The 25,197-nt window shown below is 31.3% G+C and overlaps 1 protein-coding gene across 1 annotated transcript in view; it reads left to right on the forward strand.

The window, feature by feature from the left end:
• LOC124355835 (receptor-type tyrosine-protein phosphatase kappa-like) overlaps positions 1 to 25,197 on the forward strand; it is a 146,952-nt gene that overhangs the window by 94,529 nt on the left and 27,226 nt on the right. The window contains exons 4-6 of the mRNA XM_046806988.1: positions 14,202 to 14,278; positions 21,702 to 21,836; positions 23,631 to 23,768. Of these exons, the coding sequence (XP_046662944.1) occupies positions 14,202 to 14,278; positions 21,702 to 21,836; positions 23,631 to 23,768 (350 nt within the window). The remainder of the gene's footprint in view (positions 1 to 14,201; positions 14,279 to 21,701; positions 21,837 to 23,630; positions 23,769 to 25,197) is intronic.

The following is a 25,197-nucleotide window of genomic DNA, read 5'->3' on the forward strand; positions in this document are numbered from 1 at the left end:
AGAATATAGTATGTCCCCACCAACACTCCAGCTTTCTCAATACCATGACTCCCCCAGATCCTGTAGTACTGCCTTGCTCTGGCACCTTGAATGAACGAGTTACTGTAACATATCAATCAATTCTTCATACGTTCTATCCAATTTCTTCCCGGGGAACAGTTCATCACATAAAGTTTGATGTAGTTTAGTAGTCAATGTGTGTAATAAGATGTACATTTTAGTATCATATAACATTATGTTTTAGTGAGAAAATAAGTGTTTACTCTATAAAGTTTCCAATTTTTTAAATTTTATTAATATTGAGTAAATTTATCATTGGGAATCCCATTCATCAATTTCTTCCTTTCATTGTCATTAGAAACTGTCACTGTACTCACTCAAGTTTTTAGTAAGGTACAATTTCTACCATGACACTTGAATGCAATCACTTGACATTTTAACATATGTCTTTCGATACTCTATTATATGATTTTATTTAGCAAGATAGAGTTTGATGATGGTTTATGACCCTCCATAGGATTTGGCTAAGTTATCAAAGCTACAATCTAACTCAAGGAATACTTCGAGAACAAAATTAACTTAATTGAATGAAGTATAGACTTGAACTTTGTGTATATTTTGCTTAGCTATTATTAATATTTCTGAGAAAATTCCTTTTTTGTCTTGTGTTAGTTTTTTACTGGATATCTCAAGAACAAATTGAGCTATGGTCTTAATTTTCTATGTAACGTAATTTCTACTTCAGCAACCTCATGTTTGAGCCTACCTAACTGCCCGCAGGCCGATGATCCTGCCAAAAATAACCTGGCTTGTGATTTTTTAGTAACATGCTATTCAATCTGTTCAATATCATGTTACTCAAAATCATGGCAGGTTGTCGAATGCAACTTTAACAGTTGCACAGTTGCAATGAACCACCCACCCATTGAAAGTTACTAGGTACCTATATTTAACTAAGACAAGGTAAAAGTACGACACACCACGTGTCGCGTAACAGGTTGACTGAGGTTGCATACGTTGACATCATTTTATAACACCCAGTAAATTATATACGTCTATACTTTAAAATAATAAAATTGCAGGTCCCCTAAACTACTACAAAAATGGATCGTAACAGAGTAATCACTAAATAAGTTTCTTAGAGAAACCTGGTGAACAGGTTACCTGGGAACCTAGTGAAACGTAGCTAACTCAAATACGATTTAATGATATGAGTGAAAATAATTTCAGAAAATGTACAAAGAAGTACACACAAAGTTATACACTTTTAGTGCCACACAATCTGTCGGAATATTTTATTCAGATGTGCCTAGGACATTTGAAAATAGCTTTCGGCGTTTCACGTACAATTGTTACAAAATGTTATTTGCTGGCCATATTTTAAAATTTGGGTTTTTTGTGAAAAAAATATAAATATTACTATTTTTATAATCAGAAACGTCTTAAAATGTAGAAAATAAAATCTTCCTTATTTTATTTTTGAAATTTTTGTAGTCGACTCTTAAATTTTCCACACTCAATAAAACCTAGCAGACGAAAGGGTCAGTTTATTTCAATATATTTACCCATGTTTTCAAATTATACAAAAAATATAAATATTACAGCAAGTTTATTTCACGACCTACCATTTTGATCATCTAACGTCGTTGCTGCTACTGATTTATCAGCTATGTTTATGCAGCAAGTAGCACTTTTGGCAGAAAGAAAGTTTATTTTTAATGTCAATTGACATAAAATGCTTTTAAAAATATACAATTTTACTTCTATTTACGTATATCCTAAATTTTAACATGTTCTCTTAAAATTTTCTAAAGTTTAACTCTTTATTGGCACTGAAGAGGTATAAAATTACCATTCTGTATTAAAAATATGCTATGTAATTAACGAAAGTCAGATGTCTTTTTCGGTTTGGTACACCTACTGGGCTACTCTCATGCAATTGGAGAAACTCGAAAACGCATATGTTTGCTTTTATAATCTGTTAACTTTGAAACAGTACAGCTCTTGGAACGAGTAGTAAACGTGTGGAGAGTCAGAAGATTGCACTACGGTCTGTTCCATCCTACTAGAGGGACGAGAGAAATATTACGGAATAAATTTAGGAAAGTATCGAGAGAGCATTTAAAACTAATCTCACACTGAAATAGACTGGACATAGGTCATAATGACTATATTTTACGTGAGTCCTATGAATTAAGGAAATACATTCCAATTACTTTTCTTATGAAATATACTTTATATAATAAACTATCACAAGAACCAAAAGAAGCAATGTGTTATAAGACGTGGCTCTCATGCCGAGTAATAAAGCAAGAGAACAACTTTACTATGAGAACAAAAGAACAAAGAAAGCTCACATCCTCTAAAAAGACTCTTTGATTAAAGCCAATGTGGCTAGCTAAAATTCAATGTTGAAGCCATGTACAATATGGACGTTTCTGCGCTCAAAACCAGAAGAATTTCCATCATTCTCGTAGAACTGTTTTCTATGTTTTAACTAACTCTGTAAGAGCTTTAAACTTATTATAATTCGGAATTTGATTCTGCAACTAGCATTTTGAACTAGTTTTTAGGGTTTTCTGTATTCTTTTCTGCGTCGATTTAAAATGTATTATTTTTTATTACGGAGAACAACTGTCATTAATAATTATTAAAAGAAGTGTTAAAAAACAACTAACTAACTATAACTTGTTGTTATAATTTTATAATTTTTACTCATGTTTCTTATTGTGTAGAAAATGAATACTATAAAGTATAACAGAATTCGCTAGTGTTGTAGTAGATATCGTCAATGGCAGTACTAGGCCTGGCAGTTGGATTGCGTTGTGAACAATTGTCGCAGTGTACAATATATTGTACTATTTTAAGTATATACATTACTATAACTATTATAATAACATATATATATATATATATATATTATTTTTATATATATGACGTTTTCAGTACTATTTTTATAAATTATATCATTATTTATTAATTATGAAAATAATGTGTTATTTTCTTATAAAAGTTTTTTTGTAAAATGTTCTCTTTATAGTAAAGTGTTTTGTTTCTTCATATAAAGTTTTAAACTTATTATATTTTGATTTTTAGTTTTTAAGTCAGAACTTTAGTATTATTTGTATAAATATCCTTGGTACAGTCTAATTTAAACAGTTAACTTCTTTATTATTTTTTATAAATTCCAAATGGATACAGTTTAACTTTATTTTTTTATCGAATCTTTACCCCTAATTTTTGTGTTCTGTATTTATTGCTCCATTTGTATCTTCTTATTTCTCAGTGTTTAATATTCCACTTAAAAATACATATTTTACTAATTACTGGTTGTAATATTTGACGTCAAGTGTAAGGAAGGACAATATGAGGTTCTGAATGTCCATCTGTAAATATGTTTAGTATTATTTCCGAGGTTTACTACCACTACACATCTTACTCTGAAGTATTAGGATTTTAAATTTAAACCAGAAAACTAAGAGTATATCTATTAACTTTGTGATTGTTATTTACCGTTATTTTGTACATATTGCAAAATAGTAGCTTCGCAATATTTAGGCAGTTACTGTGAATCGGTGGGAGAAGATTTATACAACAACAAAAGTATAGCAGGACACTTTACCTACTTCTCTGTGAGGTAACCAATAACTTTATCCATAAATCAGTCTGGAACAGACATTGTGGAATATGTTACAGCCTTTCGAGTGTTCGGTTACAATTTTGGAGTAAGGTTTTCAAAGCCTGATCATTTACATATTCATATATGTGTCTATTATCTTTAGATAGGGAAGTCACAGGGTAAATAACCTTTAAAATAAGTTATTTTACCATCTTAGTTAAGCAAAACATTAAAAGTAAATTAAGACAGTTTTTAATTTTCTTCTCAGACAATATAGAGATGTGGTATTTATACACACATTTAGGTATATTAATATACTTCCTCTATGAATTTTATCATTGAAATTTGCTCATATATTTATATTCAATGGTAATAATATTAATATCAGGACATTTCAACTATAATTCGTGAGTTGCCCATGGCTTAGCTTTAGTCATAGAATAAAAAAACTAACCCTGACAAAATTTATTCAGTTCTTGAAATGTAATATTTAAAAATAAATGTTCGTTTATATTAAATTCCAATGGGCATTCTCTACGTATAATCATGGTTTTTTCAAGGATTTTTTTTCACTATATAAACCCAATAAATAATAAAACATTTTGGTAATTTAATATTTTTTTATTGCAGAAAATTTAATTTCTTGCTAAATCTTTATGTTTGCTGTGATTCCTGCTTGAATTTCCCATTTGATGAATCATCGTTGTTTCTCCTTCCTATTCATTATGTTTGTCATTTTTAAAATTGCTGTACTTTGAATCTTACTTTTTTCACTTTTTTGTTTTAGAATGTCTAGAAATCGTGAAATTCGTGTAATTGGTTTTGCAAAATGATTTCAACTATAAGGTATTTAACTGTACTTTTCTTTTCATCTGTATCAATTTTAATACATAATAAAATTCAAAATTAAACGTTTCATAATTTTTAATTACAAAATTATGAATTGTCGATTTCATTAGCAAGACGCCCTAAAAAACTCACAAAAATACATTGTACAGTTTTCGAAACATTCCACTTTTATTATTCTTGTAAATTTTACGGAGATTCGAGTGATTTTGAGTATATGATATTGTGATTAATTAAAAGAAACTATAGTTTTATTTTATTATCTTAATAGATAGACCTAATATAATATAGAATCCAGATTGTTTAATATAAATACTAACCATTACCGTTAATTAAATACAGTCTATCAAGTGAGTGAATTCTTAAATTGAAATTTTAAAAAATGGCAAATAAATATTTTTGTGGAGATTAACGAATTATCGAATGGTCATGTTTTTATATTATTTTTATTGTGTCCAAAATATGTCGTAGCCTATTTATAATCAGACTTTAGTGTTATCATCAATTTGATTTCTCATATCTAGTCTGTGTTGGTATGTATTTGTGTTTAAATTGTTCTTAGATTCTGATAGTCCATTTAAGATAATTTCTTAATGCTAATTTATAATCTCATTATAAAATTGTATTGAATATTTTTTTCATTAGATAGCATCATTTACGTCATTGAACTTAAAGAAATAATTAGAACATTTTAAATTGTAATAGGTACACGAGTGATGGATGGCAGCTGACTTTGAGCTGTCTTCAAGATATTCAAAACAGATTCTTCAGCAATCTTGCTGCTCGGTTTTTAAACTTAACATGATTGTTACTATACTCATTAAAAATGTAACCCTTCGTTATTCTCGAGTGTCAATTTTATAGTCCCATAAACCATAGACGAGGAAAGCTTTATAAATATTAAAGGTCTGAGATTTTTAAGATTCAAGTAGGATAGTGAATAATTCCATTAGACATAAAAATATATTATTTCATTTTTATTTTCTTGAAATTAAAATAATATTGAGTGCGGTGAAAGCAGAACTGAGGCATTTCGTTGGGCAAACCTATATGGGCCGGTATAGGTATAGGAAATCCACCGCTCACCCTCCCCAGTTATTAGATAAGAATCAGAGTTATATAATTCCTTATGTTACCCCTGAGAGCAAATATTTCAAAAGATATAAATATTACCATTCGTAATTATTCATAAATATTCATATACATAGTCTTAGGTATTTTAATTTCAGGAAGATTAGAGTTTTAAAGAGAAACTATTACTTTTAAACCTACTTTTTATCCCTTCTCGTGGGTCATGACAGTAGGCGGCTCTTACCACCACCACCCCCCCCCCCCTACTTATCCTGATTATCATGTCATTCCGGAAGCAAGCAAAGGAAGCAATGCAACAACTGACAATAAGGTTGTTGGGTTGTTGTTAAGTTTTAGATGATCCAAGAATTTTTCAGAAAACGTTAGTTCATTACTGTTTACTAAAAGCACCTAAAATGGAATCTATAATAAACCACCACATACTTCAAAAGTAACAATCCAGAATATTGCAGTTAATGATGTCGTCGAAAGTTTAACAGTTTTTTATTACATTTCATTTTTTTAATATTCATGATAAAGTTCGCCATGAAAATTCTTTCACAGATAAGACTCGATTATTGCCTCACATCACCTTTGTCGTGTCAGGCAACAAAGAGTTCGCAAAAAAACCCTCTTCAACCTCTCCATTCTCCTCTGAAAATGGAGATTCAAATACTTTTTATAAATACCTGTATTGCTAAATACTTACAACAAAATGTGTGAATCTTTAAAATAATTCCATTGAAAAAATTCACATATACAACATGCGACTTTGATTTATATTTCCCAATTATGTAGTTTAGTTACTGGACTAAAATAGTTGCATTATAAACTAAAATATTTTACATTAGTGATGTCTAGAAAAATTTAGTAAAACACATTAAAATTTGTTAAAGTACCAGTAATAATGGCCATAGTTTTAACCCATTAATTATTAAAACTGAATATAAAATATCCATTTCCATTGTATGGAACGATACCACAGTAGAGGAATTTAGTGTCGTATTATTTGGACATTTTTATATCGATTCTAGTTTGAAATACAACTCCGAGTGTGAGAACTGACACCGTTTTATTACTGTAGCCAGTGAACACCTTTTATATCCGAGTTTTATTGCTATCAACACATCAGTTTATGCTCCAAAGAATATTATTGTTCATCTCTAGCAATATCTGTTATGTCTCGCCGTTTCCAGCTTCTGCGAACTGAAGGTAAATCCTGTTTACCCTATTTTTCTGCGTATGTTTTAAAGTAGTGTAAACAGAACTTGCTCGTATTCCGATAATAATGTCGTCGATAACAAGCTTTGACGTGATTGCAACCTAATAGTCCAGGAACCAAAAGTCAATTTGCATCGTAATGTTTCTTGAAAACTGTACATACATTTCCCTAAGAAAGAAATCAATCGTTTCGTGTGGTTTATATATATATATATATAAAGATAATTTTTTAGCTTGATACCTCTAATAACAACCTCCAGGTACAAGAATGAAATGTAAAATCAGCGTCAGCTAACCATATAGAGACTCTTAAAGTGGAAATTTTCCGTCTCTTTAACTGTTTGTCTGACGTTGTTATAACTATCATTTATGTTATGATGGTTGGATTTATATGTATCCTAGAGCTAATATAATCTGAGAAAATATATAAGAGATATAAACACCTAAAAACATGGTACGCAGATTTCTCTTAGTCCAAGGATAAACGCTATTGATCTTCGTTACAAAATATCAGACAGTCACTCTGTCCATCTGTCTGATTGTACGATTACTCTCTGTAGAAATGTCCTAGAGACTCTAAACTTGGTGAATAGGTTCCTCTTTGTCTAAGGAAGAACTCTATTGATTGTCGGACCAAAATATCAAAGGGCAATCCATATCTTTGTCTCGCCGACTGTGCTCTACCTCTTTCGTAATGTTTCTATCGGTTCCTTTGTTACTCCATTTTGTAGGTTTATTGTATACAAAATATTTTGAAAGTTGAATTAACACTTTAATCATTGTTGTAAGTTATATTTTAAATACTGAAACAAAGCTTAATTCCAATATTAATTTATATAAAATTAGGATGCGAACAAACCCAGGGCAGCAGGTTTACACAAGATTGATAGCAACACCAGTCTCTGTACTTAATGAACCAGTTGAACACGGCTCTTTGTTCAGTCTACTGTGAGAAATGAAGATTATTTGGGGGCATATTCATTCATAAAGGTCATAAAGAGAGCCTTTCAAGACGTGATGTATACGGGCATTTATCTCCAGAACATTTATATAATTTAAACAAAACATTTAGTATTGTTAAAGTGTTGCCTCATTTACTTGCTGTATTTATTCTGTGAACAAAGAATACATTTGTGATGAAAAATGAGATGTATGTTGTAAAAAATATTAAATCGTTAATAAGTTTAATAATGTAGTATTGAAAAACAGCAATTAATCAATTATAATATGATAATTAATCACTTATAATATAATAATTAATTAATTAATTACAATATAATACTTAATCAAATATGATATAATAATTTAACAAGTTATTAACTTTGCAGATTTACTATTTTAATATTTTTAGTTAATGCCATTATCCTTTTTTAACAGAATGTAGAAATTTTAAGTTACACTATAACTACATAAATTAATTTGCAAATTTGTACAGATGCACCCGGGAATAAGATCTGTTACCTCTCGATTAGAGGCCTGCAGCTACCAACTTCGTCGGTAGATTAGGAATCGTATTTTATTAATTCATTAATTAATTTAATTTTAGGGCTTCATAAAAAATTTCCTACCGAAAAACAGGGACAATATGGGCATATTCCTTTTCGATGGTATTCTAAATATTCCAAAGTTAGGTGATAATCACTAAAAAAAATTCCAATCTTCTGATACATTTTAGATTTAATTTAAGAACAGTGTTTTGGGGCCTTCATAGTGAAACATTATTTTTAAAGCATCTGTAAAAATAACTCCACTTTCTATCCAATATTTCATAATAAATTATTTTAGTTAAACCGTTAAACTATTTTAGGCTAGCGTGGAGGAATGATAAAGTCAAAGGCTATCAGTTAAATATACTCGTATTGTAATTAATAATGGGGCTCTAGTTCAGTTTGAAACCGAGCTTTATTTTGCTTTATGTCCTAATCAATAATATATGCAAGTGGTCAGGTCTGAAAAGCCTATTGTGGTCAAAAAAACGTATTCCTTAGCCATTGTAGTTTATTCCTATCTAAGACATTTCTGCTGTCGTACTTGAGTTTTTGTTAAAAGGTCTACTTCAGTCAAAAAACAACTAAAATGTGTGACAAAATCTGTAGCAAGATATTAACCTTTTCTTTTTCTTTAATATCTGCATTAGACTAATTATCAAGCACTGCATACTTGCTAAACTTTATAATCAAAAGTATGTTTTTACTAAATTTTCCTATTCTATCATCTTGATAAACCCTGTGCTCATCAGTGATTACATAGTTTAAAATATGAAGTGCTGTTACTTTTAAACTTATGCTATGCTTTCAATACTAAATACTAAAAGATATTTTAACTTGTACTCAAGTCAATTGCATATATGATTGTATTGTAAAATTAAAATGTTTACAAAGAATAGTTGATTGCAAAACACATTTACAATTTGATATCGAGTAACGCACACAGACAGACACCGTTAGATTTTTATACCTGGTGTCTGAAAGTTCCACCCCCAACCCCCCAGTAGTCTTTTCTTGTGAATATGGAGATACGGAGTGATTTACTTTGGGGGATATTTATATGGCCAACTGAGGAGTTTTTTATTAATGAAAATTTTTGCCTCCCCTCTCTAGTTCGTATGTGAGACACATTCCGTCTAGTGATTGTATCAAAGGGGACTGAATGTGTCTCACATACTAACTGGTAAACAGTAAGAGATAACAAGGCAAAACCATATTGGTATTCCCAAGACTTCCTAATGAGCTTCGGTTCAGACAAAACAAAACCTAATAAATTGTATTAAACTGTGGGGGTTTTATAAAACTATTCAAAATTTAATCGGCTACAAAATTCTATAACGTAACATTAGAGACCTCTGGTTTGCGCTATTTTTCTTCTTTTTACAATGCCATTAAAATGAGGTGTCATTTGCTAGTGGTTCCTATTTAAAAATTTTGAGTTACCCCCAAAATACCCTACTTTTAAATTTGAGTTAAAAATTTTCATACGTTAAAAACCTCCTCAGTTGGTCATATAAACATCCCCCAAAGTAAATCACTCCATCTCCATTCATAAGAAAGTTAATAATGGGGTGGAACTTTTACGACACCTAGTGTATAGATCTATAGATGCTATGTACAGATTATTCATCGGGAAAAATACGCTCTTAAATTATAAAATAAAAGAAATTAAATGTGTTCATTCATTTATTTTAGAAAATGTGACTCTTACAAAATTGTCGGAAAGTGTAATTACATTAGAGTTCTTTGTACCGAAACCTGATTAACCACTGTTTCCGAGTTAACCGAATCGATTCTGGTGCACTTGTCTATTCACAGTGAACACAGACGACGACACCAACAAATCTTAGAAACGTACTGGGAATTTTTTAATTTGTATACAATTTTAATGAATTGCCAAGTCTGCATAAGATTTTCATAAATATTTGTCTGTATATATACTTGTAATTTACAAAAATATATAACATAACGTACAGTAACTTATATTACTTTGAAGAGGGAGATATTTAGAATGTTATGTGCTTTTTTCGAATTTCCTTCCAATCTCTGAAAGCGAGGAGAAAATTTGCTATGATTAACATATGTAGTTAGTACCTTTCTTATCCCTGAAAGGTTTTATGTCTTGATATACCATTCTAATTAGTTCATTTAAGATCAAATATATATAATACATGTTTGAAAACCATATAACGGGTGTTTTATACATATACGTACAATATTTAATATATACATTTTTTTATCTCTAAAGATCTAAAAAAGTGTTGTTTTGTGTCATTTTAATTATAAGTAGCTCACTAGGAAAAATATGCTTGCGGTAGTGTTAATAAAACCTTTATATTCAGAAAAATACTGCATATTGTTGTATACTTCTTGTTGTTTAATCATCAAAAAATGTAATAAGATATTTATAAATATTCATATAAATATTAAATCATGTAAAACTCTTATGTGAGACGTCTTTTCTTTGTTCAGACAAAATAAATTTAAGTTATATATATTAGTTTACTTGTAACTGTTTCATATGGCATCTATTTAGTACATTCCCTAATATCTATATAACTGCTGTTTCACTTTTCATTTATAAAATTTCTTAATGACTGCAGCAGAGACAATGAATGCAGGAGCTAGTTTCGTTCATTAACGGCAGTGATTAACGGGGCTGCCAATCTCGCAGGAAGATTGATGTAATGATCAGACAGGCTTTGTAGTCTCTTCTCTCAACGCTGCTGTGACTCCAGCGTTCAATAACTTTGCTCATAAATCAGTCCTCCTGCCCATAATAAACAAGTCTTGTTACGGGAATATGAGGTTCTCATGCCGTATGTGTCACGTGGGGTTTCCCCCAAGTGCTCCTTTGTGTATAGTTCTAAAAATCAGACTCAAAATTCTACGAATAAATTTCACCACCTTTTTAATAAAAAATGAGTAAATTCTGAAACTGTCTACAATTGGATGTGTTTTCATTTATTTATTTCTCCGTATTATATAACAAATAATGTGTTATTTAAAAACATTTTTATAATTTGTGACATTATTGTTGCATCAAAAGTTGAGGTAATCAAATATAAAATAATAATGTCAGAAAGCTGTATGCTTAGTTAATCATCACAACAGTTTCTTTCCTGCAAAAATTGATTTAAGGAAAGTTAATGCCTTAAGGAAGTTACCTACAACAATATAGAAAACATATTCCCTCTTATTTTATTAATGTGAATTGCCTACGTTCCTAAAACAAATCATGTTGGACTGTAATTTACAAACATTTCATGGAATCTATGAATAGAACAGTCTTCATTAATAAACATTGCGCCTGTTAACAACAACTACAACAAAACTGGCACAACTTCGCCTCACCAATTCTGTGAATAAACTTACACCAATGGCCTGAGCCCAAACTTCAGGTTCCTTAATTACATTGATTACTGAACTAGTTGTTCCCAGAACAATAAACCTCGTTTGCAGATGCGTACGAAATATCTCGACTACAATTTCAATTTCAGGACGTATCCAAAATGTACATGTTTTTTTAAGCATTCGGTTTGATTTTTATGCATTTACCACTAATTTGTGTTGTAATCCTAAGGATTAATTTGATAAAAACGTGATTTTAGGTGAGAATGGATATAAATAGTTTAGTTAGTATTTAAAGTCATTTAGATTATTCAGTCTATTTACGAGGTGCAATAATTGAAACCGTTATAAATATTGCTGTAAATAAATTACTACAAGAGACAATAAACTCATATTAAAATCACCTTAAACACCAAATATGTATTGCTCTAATATGTATTTTCCACTTCATATATTTAAATTATTAAATATATTTTAAGATACCTTCAAACAATAATTGTTTACTACAACGTTATAATTGTTATTTTGGTTGGCTATAGATAAATGAAAATTATTAAATAGCTAGAATTCTATATTTTACACTTTAAAAAAAAAATATTCACAAACCTTGAAATGACAAATTTTTGTACTTCATGGCATAGTCAAATTTTCTTAAAAGTCTTAAAGGTAAATCCATTGTATCCTAATAAATTGTGCTTCAGTTCTCTCAAGAACTCTTAAAGTGAAGAGAATGTGGAATGACTAATTATTTCTTTATACTGTATGTTAGAATAAAGATAGGCCCAAATAAAAATGAACAAAATCTTAAACTGATATAAACTTCTTCGCATTCAAGGACTAAATAAAGTTCTGATAATAAACATACATACAGATATAATGTAACATAAGAACGTTTTTTACTTTTATTTCACTTCGCCTATCCCAAAAAAAACTACTGAGCAAAATGGCATTAATCTTTGTACCCATATTCATAGAACTTCATAGATGAATTAAAACGAGGATATTTTGCTCTCTGTCCACAAGACTATTCCCAATTGACTTTTAAGTTTCCAATGTTAATTTTTTCTCTATATTAATACTTAGATCACCAGTAGAAATCATCGGAAACCTCTGTTTATGAAGATATTACAGTTAAAGATGAAGATATGCCGGGTCTATTGCAATGAAATAGGATTGGATGCGGATGTGTATTTCTTCCAGATTATCACTGATTACGGACTGTACATACAGCATATGGTTTCCTTCTGTAGATTAGGGTTGCTCCTGGATTTTAAAAAACGGTTGATTCAAGACAAAATGGGGAGATGGAGCCATTTCTCAATGCCCAATGCAGAGCGCAGTTTATTTGAAGACATTTTGGTATCCATGCAAGATTGACCGATAACGCTTCTGCAGAAGGCGCAGTGGGCAGAATCACGCGAGAAACGTTAGCTAATAATATTATAGAATATTATTATGCACATATTCGTCTAAATATTCCATCTAAGTCCGAATATTGTAGTTGTAAAATATTTAAACATCCGTCTTTTTACAAATTTTACATTTATTTTCAGACATTTGTTAATTAAGGTAATTTACTCCTACTACAGAACTACCTGGAAATGGTAGCATATTTCCATCTTCAGGTTCCCAAACTAATCATGGTTCGTAAAATATACATGTAAGCTCATGCAAAATAATGACGGTTTTAATTGCGGTGACTGCATTAATTTCTGAATAATTTACACCAAAACTTGTGTATTAAACCAATAATCCACTTACCTTTGATCAATTAAATTAGTTAGCCTGAGTCACCACAAAATTGTATTATAGCTGCCTTTCATGACCTTACTAGAATATCTCACTTGATTTTAAAAAAGATTAAACAATTAAAAAGAGAAGCCTAATTTGGTGAAAAAAACGACTAAGATAGGTTTTATAACAATATTTAAATGTATAATAAAATTTAGTAACTTTGTCTATATATTGCCATTACAGTACTTACCCAGCACTGCATACTTAATATTTGTTAAAAAGTCCAGTTAAAAGTATGTTTCTAAAACTCTTTCATAATGTGTTTATCTAGATAATTCTTTGCTCAACAGCTATTAAAAGACTATAAATGTAAAAAATTATAATAATACTTAAATTAATTAAGCAGTTGTTTGTGCTGTCATATATAACTGTTCGCACAGAAGATTAAATTACATTTATGTTCTGTCTTTAAACTAATAACATGGGACTTTTCGCATCTATAGACTAGTGTGGCGTACCCCAGAGAGATTTTAGAAATATGAATAGACCTGTATGTTAACCAAGGACTCTAAGAATGTCCATATAAAATTTTAATGCTATCGGTTCAGTAGGTTTTGCTTGATTAAGTAAAAGACAGAAACACAGAGGTACCATAAGATTTTTATATAATAGTATAGATGTAACCATCAGAAAGCAAAGAAGTAAGTGTTCTGAAAACTTAATTCAAATTTTAGAACCTAGCTTATGTTAATATTTAGATATATTTAAAGTTTTAAAGGCCTTGAGTTCGACATTTTATAAATACTATATTAGTAAAACATTGATTAGATTCATAGCAATGAATTTATATAAAATTGATTTTTATGTTTCAGACGATTACAATCGAGTTGTTTTAGACCCAATTCCTGACATGCCAGACTCGGATTATATCAACGCCTCCTACGTAGATGTGAGTACTCAATTACCATATTTCCATTATTTTCCATAACTGCCAACAGTACAATCAGAAGGACTGACCACAATTCTTAGCCCTTCTTTAATCATCTGCCTTCTAAGAGGTGGAATAAATGGGCGCAGCCTCTGCAGCTCTGTTAGCCATACTGTTCCATATACCGACGTTACAACTGACTCACTCGCGAATCCCTCGAGCAGCATAATATTAAACCAAAACACATGAAGGTTCAGAGTTACGAGGTGACCAGATCCCACACCAAGCGTGCACAACAAGAAAGAGATGAGGCCTGGAGGTTACAAGTTCGTTTTCAAACCATCCTCTGATCTCCTAAATCTGTTTTATTCTCGAGGCTTACTTGATATACAAGTATTCATACAAATAATTTCGTATTATTATTTAAACGGCTATCGTGTGTCTAACAAAAAGAATTCCGGTAGGTTTGATACGAACTAAACTTCAGGTCTGGAATTAACCGAAATTCTCTCATTTGCAATCTGCAACCTTATTTATCATGAAGCGTACTCTTGTAATGACATCTTTGTTAGTTAATTTTTACTGGACAAAAGGAGTTCATTGGGAATAATATCTTGATTATAATCTGAATGACAACATCTACTCTGAATGTAAACCAACAAGTTCATGCTCATGAATAAGACAATTGAGTTAGCAAGAAGCGGCTGAAAGTATTGAAAGCTTTCAAGCCTCCCCAACACTAAAGCCAACGTTATCATTTATCAGTGATTTCAAGTGGCTGGGTACTTTTTTAATAGCTTATTACTGCGAACCACTGATTGTTTGGAAGTAATAGGTGATACATTTGGAATGATAATATGTGATACTAACAGCTTTTACTTTAAGTATTTTTTAATTGGAATCACTAAGGTGCTCCTAAGTTTACAATGTAGGTACCTCAAAAAATTTATGAATAATCTAAATATCTGTCAGATTTAATAGAGAAAGTTCATTTCACTAGATTAAACTATTATATCAATAGTCAGAAAATTATAAAGACGAGTTCCGTTTCAGCAAGTAAATGTCTACATATGATGCCTGTATGAGTTCACAGATGTGTTGAATGTTTTGGAATGAGGTCAGATTATCTTACCCGTGTCTGCCGATTTGTCGAAGAAGTTTGATACATCGGTGGACAGGCTACTTCAAATAACTGTCCTGGATAAAGTTTAACTAAACGTTCGAGAACTATTACAGTTGTTGATGAAAAATAATATCAAATTAAACGTAGAAAAGTTTTAACTTATTCCTTTCTAACATCTAGACTAAAAGATTATAAATATATCATCTTTAGTATTACAGGCAGACTAATTTAATTTTGTAATAAAAACACAAATTGAACTGAAAAGAGGAGGTGTAATAAAGCGTATATCCAAAGTTGACTTCTAAATTATAATACGGACGCGGCAATCGATTTATGAAACATTTTTTTAGCCCCGGATATGCTTACTGACATATAAATAGTAATTTAATTAATTACCTCCATCATAAATTCTAAACTTTGTTGCGTGGCTATACGTGTTTCGACGTTAGTATGACGGAGATAGTTAATTAAATTACTAAAATTTATACTTGATTACAACTATCTGAGAACACTTGACTTTAATAGTTTTTACTGAAGATTTATGCTCTGGTATATTGGCATAATGGCATAGTATATTGTAGCAGTGGTGAAAATTTTCAAGAAATACTCAAAAACCTACATTTTTCTCGTAGGAGAAAACCTCGTGTTTGTTTGCAGCCATTTTCAGAATTAGACATTCTAACGGTGCCATCATAACATATCTTGAGTATATTATATTTCTGGGATCTAATATTAGTCTCTCCTTGGAACTCTCATAGGTGGCCATCAATATAATAAGTGAGGAAACGAGAAGTTGTGGGACTGTACACATAATTTATGCCACATTGAGAGAAAGGTGCACGGTTTGGTGATGATCATTTACAACGTTTTACCGCCCCAGCACATACCTCTAGCTACAATAGGTTAGTAGACGAGAATTTGAGGGACTGGATACATAATCTGAGCTACAATGGGAGGAAGGTGTACGTCTGGTGGTGATCACATACAACGTTTTACCGCCCCAGCACACATTACTAGCTATAGTAGTTGGGGAGACAGTAAGTTGCAGGACTGCACACATAATTTAAGCCACAATGAGAGGAAGGTGTACGTCTTGTGGTGATCATATATAACGTTTTAACCACTTCAGCACACACCACTAGCTATAGTAGTTGAGGAGACAGTAAGTTGCAAGGACTGCACACATAATTTAAGCCACAATGAGAGGAAGGTGTACGTCTTGTGGTGATCATATATAACGTTTTACCACTTCAGCACACACCACTAGCTATAGTAGTTGAGGAGACAGTAAGTTGCAGGACTGCACACATAATTTAAGCCACAATGAGAGGAAGGTGTACGTCTGGTGGTGATAATACACAACGTTTTAACGCCCCTGCACACTACACCGTATTTATTGTTGAGACACTTTGCTTTTGTGTTTGCTTAAGATGCTATCATTGACATGTACGTTTTAATCTTTACAGTAGCATTTCAATATTTTTTTTTAATTTTAAAATAATTAATAAAGTTGTTTGTATTCTTTTGGTCGATATATTATACTAAATAATATTTTATTAAATTTAAATATTCAATACATTATTCAAGCAAATAAAAAATTGAAATTGAAAAATTTAAAGCAATACAATTACGATGCTAGTTGAGAGAAACTATAATGCCAGTGTTGATGTTGACCGTAGAGTACTGTACATCCTTTGTCTTCAACATTCGTGAGTACTGTCTAGGAAGTTTAATGGAAGAAGTAGGATACTAGAGAAGTAAATGGAAAACAGACCAATCGTGGTAATTGCAAAAATAGCCAGTTACAGATACCATTTCTAATTCCAGGTACTATTTTTTTCTTGTAATGCTTGGCAAAGAAAAAATAATAAAAGAAAATCAAACCATTTCGATAATTTTTTATTTAGTTGTAAAATATCTTAACACGGTACTTTATGCCATATATTGTTCAATATAATTCGGAAATGCCTTTGAAATCAAATAAAACATGAAAAGTGCTCAAGTTACTAATTAAATTGTAAAATTGTGTAATACAATTATATTTGTTACTATCATGAATAAATTTACAATGTCATCTCTACTCCAAAAGATTATGTTCTTCTTGTAAATTTCCATATGCCATTAACTTGGCTATTTTTATATATAATATAACGGAAATACGTTGAATAACTTAAAACTAAAATTGTACAGGTAAAATGAAGGATTTGCAAACTGTTGTAGGGAAAATGTGTAATTTTCAGCTCACACACATTCTTGACGTGGGGTCCAAGTGTCAGTTTTATGATCAAGATCGACGATGCACTCTCATCGACCGAACTCATTTTGTGCTGCTGTTTTACGTTGGCCTTTACTTTGCGCGTTGTCCGAATAAAGATGCTTGTTTACTTAAACATTACCTGAGTATTTCACTTGTAGGTGTTACGATGCTCTTACATTGTTTCTCCTAATGTTATAGGTCTATTTATCTTGTACGGAAGTAAAGTTTGAAAGGCAGAATAAAAAATTTATTTTAAAATTGACACAGTTTTTTAATATCCTCGACAAATAACTTACTACATGTGTGTTCTGTATTTGAGTTTACCCTTTATTGACATTACAAACGTTAAAAACTTGAGTACACAAGCATTATTTGTCAAATTACGTACCAATAAGCACTTAGTTTTTATATAGGCCTACAATACGCCAAAGTTCAACCATTTCTAAGGTCTATTCAATGAACATTTTAATATTGTTAATTTTACTACATTATATTCTTGTATAATTTATATAACTTCATCTTTGATAAAACTAAAAAAGTAATAATCGTTTAATAATAGTTTTACGAAAACATGAAGTGGAATTGTAGCTGTTGTAGAGTTCAAAATGTATGACACGTGTCCTCCTTAAATTAGCTACCTAAACATGTGCTTACCTCTAAACTTTGAGGCACAAAACGTACAAAATATATTTCGATCGTATTAGCATACAAAGCAGCAGTAAGAGTGATTCCAAAAACCCTTTATTTTATGTGTAAAAGTGGTATGTCTGTGTAAAGTTACTATTATTACAAATTGACTCGAATGGTGTTCTATTATGCAGCATTACGCAACTTTCTACGGATGTTTTTCAAGTACCATTTTTCTAGAAAACCCAGTTTCCATTGTTTCTCTTGAAATGTATAGCGTAATTTCCCGTACGAAAGTAATCCATCGTCAGCTATAATAATTTTGGTAGCGGTTGAGAAATGGAAGGGTATAAAGAGTTAAACCAATCAAACCGTATTTGTTTTCTTATATCTACTTAGTTTAATACAGTTAAACTTACCATCAGACACAAATATTAAAGGTAAATCAGATTCGGCCCCTCATATAAAGACCGACTTATGACAAAGTGGTGACTTTTAGTCTCTTTGTCTTGTAGTATGGACGCTGATGTTATTTGTGTATCGGAAGGTTGGCTTTAAGTATACCAATCTGAGAAGATTACAGTTTGATATTTATCTTAACTCTCCATTTAGCCCCCCACCAAAACTGACGATTTTTTTCCACTACCTATTTGACACAAAACTAGTTTGTGTGCTTATACAATACATATTGGCTCTCGGCCACTACACACTTACACACAATCGGTGGTATCCAGTTCACGGTTCTCGGCCAAGGCTCCGGATTTTGGGCAGCGATACAAAATAAATTACAGATCTAGAAAATACCTCAACTGACAAAAATGACCTTCTTAGAAAAAGACGGGACATCTCTCCATCCAGATTAAAGTACTCAATTACACCTTGGTCCCAGATAAATCGAGTGTCGTGTAGAAAATATCAACTTAAGATTTATTAAATAACCATAACTTAAGTTTGAGGATCCACAGAAATATCTAAGTATGCTTGTGGTGGTATTCAATTACAACTGTTCCAAACTCACAAATGTTCCTGATTAGTACAGTGAGGAGGAGTGCAATCCGTAACTAAAGATTTATTAAATTACCATCATTAATTTCGGGAATCCACAAAAATATGTCGGTATCCTAGTGGTGTTCAATTTCAGCTTTTTTATACTGATAAATCTTCCAGATTTACTAATCTGGAACTCAGTGAGGAGGAATGCTATCCGCAACTGAAGATTTGCTAAATTACCGTCATTAATTTTCGGGGATCCACAGGAATATGTCAGTAACCTAGTGGTGTTCAATTTCAGCTCTTTAAAATTATAAATCTCCCAGATTAGTACAGGGAAGAGGAATGCTATCCGCAACTGAAGATTTGTTAAATACCGTCATTAATTTTCGGGGATCCACAGGAATATTTCGGTATCCTAGTGGTGTTCAATTTAAGCTTTTCTATACTGATAAATCTTCTAGATTAGTACAATAAGCAGCAATAAAATCCGTAACTGAAGATTTATTAAATTGCCATCATTAATTTCGATGATCCACAGGAATATCTCAGAATCCTGGTGACGTGTTCAATCACAGCTGTTTTAAGCTCACAAATCTTCCAGATTAGTGCAGTGAGCATGAATGCAATCAGCAAACAAAGATTTCTCAGTCACAATCACTGAATTCACGGTACTAGGGAATTTCTCAAGGTTCAAATAACAGTGCCTGAAAATGGTAACGTTCTTTAATAATATCAATTTGATTATATAATAAGGTGGCTGATGTCATAAACATATACGTTTAATCTTTTCAGACAGTTCTTAAAAGAAATAATCACGAAATTATATATCGAAAAAATTATCACTACGAAAACCTACTACCAAATTTACGTCGAGAAGGCGTTATAGCGTATTAACAACTCATTCTTGCATAAGGTAAAAGTGAATTTTTCCTTTTGTCCTGCAATATAACTTCGCTTTTTGCATAAGTATAATAAGAAAATCAAAAGACCTAAAAGATATATGGCATAATATACCATTAAAAAAAGAGGGATATATGTAAAAAAGTCTTCGCATCTGTCCACTCACTGAAACGCTTACAAAGATTTCTACCTGAACGGATCAAACTACTGTTGACAAAATCACTAGTACTTCCACACTTCAATTACTGCAACTCTGTGATGAATGACATGACGGTAGCACTTAGTGAGAAGCTGCAAAGGACTGAAAACTACTGTTTACGTTACGTTTATGATGTGAGACGAGACCAACACATTACACCGTACTATATTCAGGGAAATATTTTGAAATTAAAAGAACAACGATCAATCAAAATACTAAATTTAGTTCATTCAATTTTACAATCTGGATTTCCAAAATATTTTTCAAACTATTTCCAATTTATATCTCATGATAGTGTAAGAAGCACTCGCTCTGGTTCTCGTACCTTAAGAATGCCCCAACACAGGACTGTAGTATTTGATAGATCTTTTCAAGTGATGGGTTGTCGTCTGTGGAACTCCCTCCCCCAAGAAATCACTTCCATTGAGGGAGATCGGCGGTTTGTGGCGGCACTGAAACGTTTGTACCATGAACGGTTGGTCGGGGCGGGTCCGTCCTAGGGGTCTGTGGGTGTGGTGCTGGCATTGTGTGTGAGGAGTGTGAGTAAGACAAACTGCATATATATTATTTATTTCAAAAATATTCTTATTATATATTTATAAATTATTGTTATTAGGTATTAATTATAGTTTTTGGTTATTATTAAAGATGGAAGTTGTAGTATTATTTTGTGTCATGATTGTATACTTATATTTTTATTTATTTTTATTTAGAAGTATCATATTTATAATTTTTTTAGTGTTTAGATTAATGTTTGATTTAATGTATTTAGTAAGGTATATTAGTGTCAATATTAATTTGGTTAATATTTGTTCATATTTGTCATGTTGTTTATTGTTCTGCTTATTGATCAGACAGGTTAAGTGTAAAAAAGGGCCATGAGGCCCTAACTTTGCCTGTTTAAATAAACAAATTTTCATTTTCATTTCATTTAATCGCAAGATTATGTTCGGTAACGTAAGACATTTAAGATTCTTACAACTTCCATACACATTATTTGATAATTTATTAGACGTTAAAAAGCAGTGTAATAAACTGACAATGTGTTGTGTTCAAAATATTTAAGATTCTTACAACTTCCATACTCATTATTTGATAATTTGTTAGACGTTAAAAAGCAGTGTAATAAACTGACAATGTGTTGTGTTCAAAAAATTTAAGATTCTTACAACTTCCATACTCATTATTTGATAATTTGTTAGACGTTAAAAAGCAGTGTAATAAACTGACAATGTGTTGTGTTCAAAAAATTTAAGATTCTTACAACTTCCATACTCATTATTTGATAATTTGTTAGACGTTAAAAAGCAGTGTAATAAACTGACAATGTGTTGTGTTCTTACAGAGTTTACTTAAGCCGAATGCTTACATCGTGACCCAAGGGCCGACGGAAGCCACGGTGAACGAGTTCTGGCGGATGATCTGGCAGGAGAGAGCCAGCTGTATAGTTATGCTCACCAAGACGTTTGATTTCATCAAGGTAACGATTCTGTGTAAATTGTTCCTATTATCATTTTAAACAGGAATGCCGCCAGTGTTATCATGAAAACTATAAGAGATAGGACACAGTTAAAATTATATCTCGTCTCCACGAGATGATTAGTACACAGAAACTCTGTTCAAAAGTCGGGTATTCGTGGCCAGGACATCTGCTTTCTAGCGTACCCTCAATTGTCAAACAATTGTCAAAAAGCTGGGTACAGTTTTTTACCATTACATGCAGCTTTTTTGTTTAAGTTTATTTATCTCTTTGAATTAAAAACCACGTTTTTGGGGTTCGGGTAGTCTGAAACTCTCTAATGTAAACATGCATTTCTCGGAAAAAATGTTCAATCTGTCTCAAAAATCTTGGACTTCTTATTTTCTCAATCTTATTGAACAAACCTGAAGGCATGCACAGTAAAAGTTTGCTTTTTTGAATAATATACAGTATTTTTATTATTATATATAAACATCACTCTACACAGGTGTACCTTGATTCATAAACATACACCAAGGTGCTTTAAAAACAATAATTTAATGCAGTGTAAGTTTGACAGATTCTTACTTAATTAGCTTCAAGCTCCCACTGAGTTTATAAAAGTTTACCTGAATATTTATGAATAACGGGTATGAACAGTTTAAAAAGTAATACCCTTTTAATAGAAACTTTGTAGAATATTAGAATAAAATAAACGCTTCTATTCTGTAATTTCTATTTTAATATTCACCAAGACCTAAAGGAATCACTTTTAAATCGTAAATTATTTAACATCCTTTATTTCTATTGATCAAATTGTTAAGTATTTCATAATAAAATATAGGTGGTAAGAAGAGGTTTAGTAACACGACAAATTAATTAGATTCATGACATGTGTACGATTTTTAGAAATGGGAGGGACCTCTAATTTTAAACGCGGGCTATGGATTTTTAAGTGTGCTTTAAAAGGCCACAAACCCCAAATCCACCCTTTATTCGACCCATAATTCCTTCTCATTATATTCTTCTGCAAGGCCTTACGAGAAAGGCAGTTTTCGAAATTCTTCTCCCTATGAATCTTTTCTTATATTCTCAACGATAAAAGAAGTTTCTAACGCTTGTGTAAAGATTTACTCAGCAGTTTTCTTTGTTCGATTTCCGCGTTTCATGTGCTTTAGATCATTCCATCTGAAGGGGAAATAATATTTATTTTATAAGTCAGTAGAGAAAGCCGAGATTAGACATTTGAGAACAGAGGAGGTGGCATAAAATGCTGGAAGAAAAACATAGAACTATGATGATATAACGTAGCGTATTAACATACGTTAAAGTTAATTTAATTTTTTTTTTTTTTTTTTGCTACTGGCAGAATCTTTTAAAGACTTCAAGAGCAGTGCTCTTTTCGGGAGTTTCTTCGAGTTGTACGAGTACGCATGCCTTGGCAAAATCAGTTATATCTGTACTGTTACCATTTACTGTGTATTTTCTTATTTTGAAATCCTGATAATTACTACTTTTAACTTCCCACTCTGTACTCTTTCTTAATCTTCCTAATGCTCTATAAATCTGTTTAACATCTGGAAGATTGCACATAAGGCTTGAAAATCAGTGCTTAGAGCGTTCCTGTTAAATTGCCATACATCCTTGTCCAAAGATAACTATCCACCTCAGTTCAGAAATATCCAAGATCAAAAAGACTAAAAGAACATTTTATAATTATTAATTCCACGTATGTTATTTTGTAACATTATAGTAGACATTGCTGCATTTATTGATTTGTACACTACAATTTATAATTATTTATGTTGTTTTCAGGTGATGTGTATGCAGTACTGGCCATCGGCGAAAGTAAAAAGTGAGAATTACGGAGACCTGAACATTTCAGTAAAGGGAGAGGAGGAACTAGCAAACTTTCACATTCGGACTATTAGAATCGTCTACAAAATCGGCACAGTAAGTTTTATTCATGAATAATTTATATACAGTAAACAAATATTTTATATGTATAAGGATTTGTCTATTATTAAAAAGAAGACTAAAAATAACCTACTATGGGTAACATAATCTATCATGTATAGTCCGTCCAAACGTCTGTGTTAATTGCGTACTTTAAACAGTGAATACTAATTCTCAGAATTTACTTTAGAAGTGTGCAGGAGACCACTCATAACTTCAAATATTTAAAACGAGTACAAATACAACAGGAAGGCTGAAAACTCGCTAAGTGATTTGCAAACTTATTTCATTAGCTTGAGCATAACAACCTAGTCCAGAAATTTAACCGTTTAAAGTTATGACTCTGAACTTCCTTTCTACAAGACTGTTTTCCGTTTTTCATTAAACAACCTTGCTTATCTTTCTTTGTACAAACAGTCCATTTGTAAACATCTTATAAATATTGTTACAAATTCTTATTATACTCGTATTCTTATAAAATGTTCTACGTACATCATTGTATGCTAAACACCTTAATAATAATAATGACTAACATAAGTATTAGTTTAATTACAAGTAATATATTTTCGATACACGGATGTATGTACGTTACTGTGGTAAGGTGAATTATTACTTAATAACATGAAAAAAATCAAAAATAACGCTAATGAAAACTGTTTTAAGGCACTAAAATCGAATTTTCATGAAATTATATTTTTATAAATATTTAATTACATCTAATCTCTCATATCAATGACTTCAAAATAAGACATTTTTAAACAAAAATTTTATGTAAAAAATATAAACTTAATGTTTTATTTTTAATACTATTTTATAAACAACCGCTGTTGATACAAATTAAGATAACCAAAGGTACTCAGAAGCCATGTGAGTTAGCATTGAGATCAACCGAGATCAACCGTGACTGATTAGTGATACAGATTGAGACAATCTTAATCACGTGACACGTATACAATGTCAGAGTTGAGAGGGTTTTAGGTCCAAACATTTGCAAGACAGATCACTTAAAACACATGTCAGTGACCGTTGGTAATATGCTTGGGGGAATTCTAACTCGTGATATAAACGTTCTAATGCCGTACGTAAAACTACGTATTAGCCTTAATTATAGATCCTTCAAGGATACTAGTGAGGTTGAACTCGTACTATAAAGGTTCGGTTTTGCAAAAAGACTTACAGCAGAAAGTTCCGAGTTTTCACCTGAATTGGAAAAATCCATGCCATTGAGGTTAAAAAAGGTTGTTCAAATATAATGAAAGTACTTTTAACATTAAGTGTTGTGGAATTTTTAAGTGGGTGGGGGAAATGCACATGTTATTAAGAAATTCATCCTATTTAGGGTCATTTTAGGAGATATCAATGTATATGTAAGAACTTCTAACCTCAATCATCAGGACAACAAATCTCTAATTAGATCCATTATTTG

This window comes from Homalodisca vitripennis, chromosome 2, assembly GCF_021130785.1.
Source record: "Homalodisca vitripennis isolate AUS2020 chromosome 2, UT_GWSS_2.1, whole genome shotgun sequence".
NCBI lineage: Eukaryota > Metazoa > Arthropoda > Insecta > Hemiptera > Cicadellidae > Homalodisca > Homalodisca vitripennis.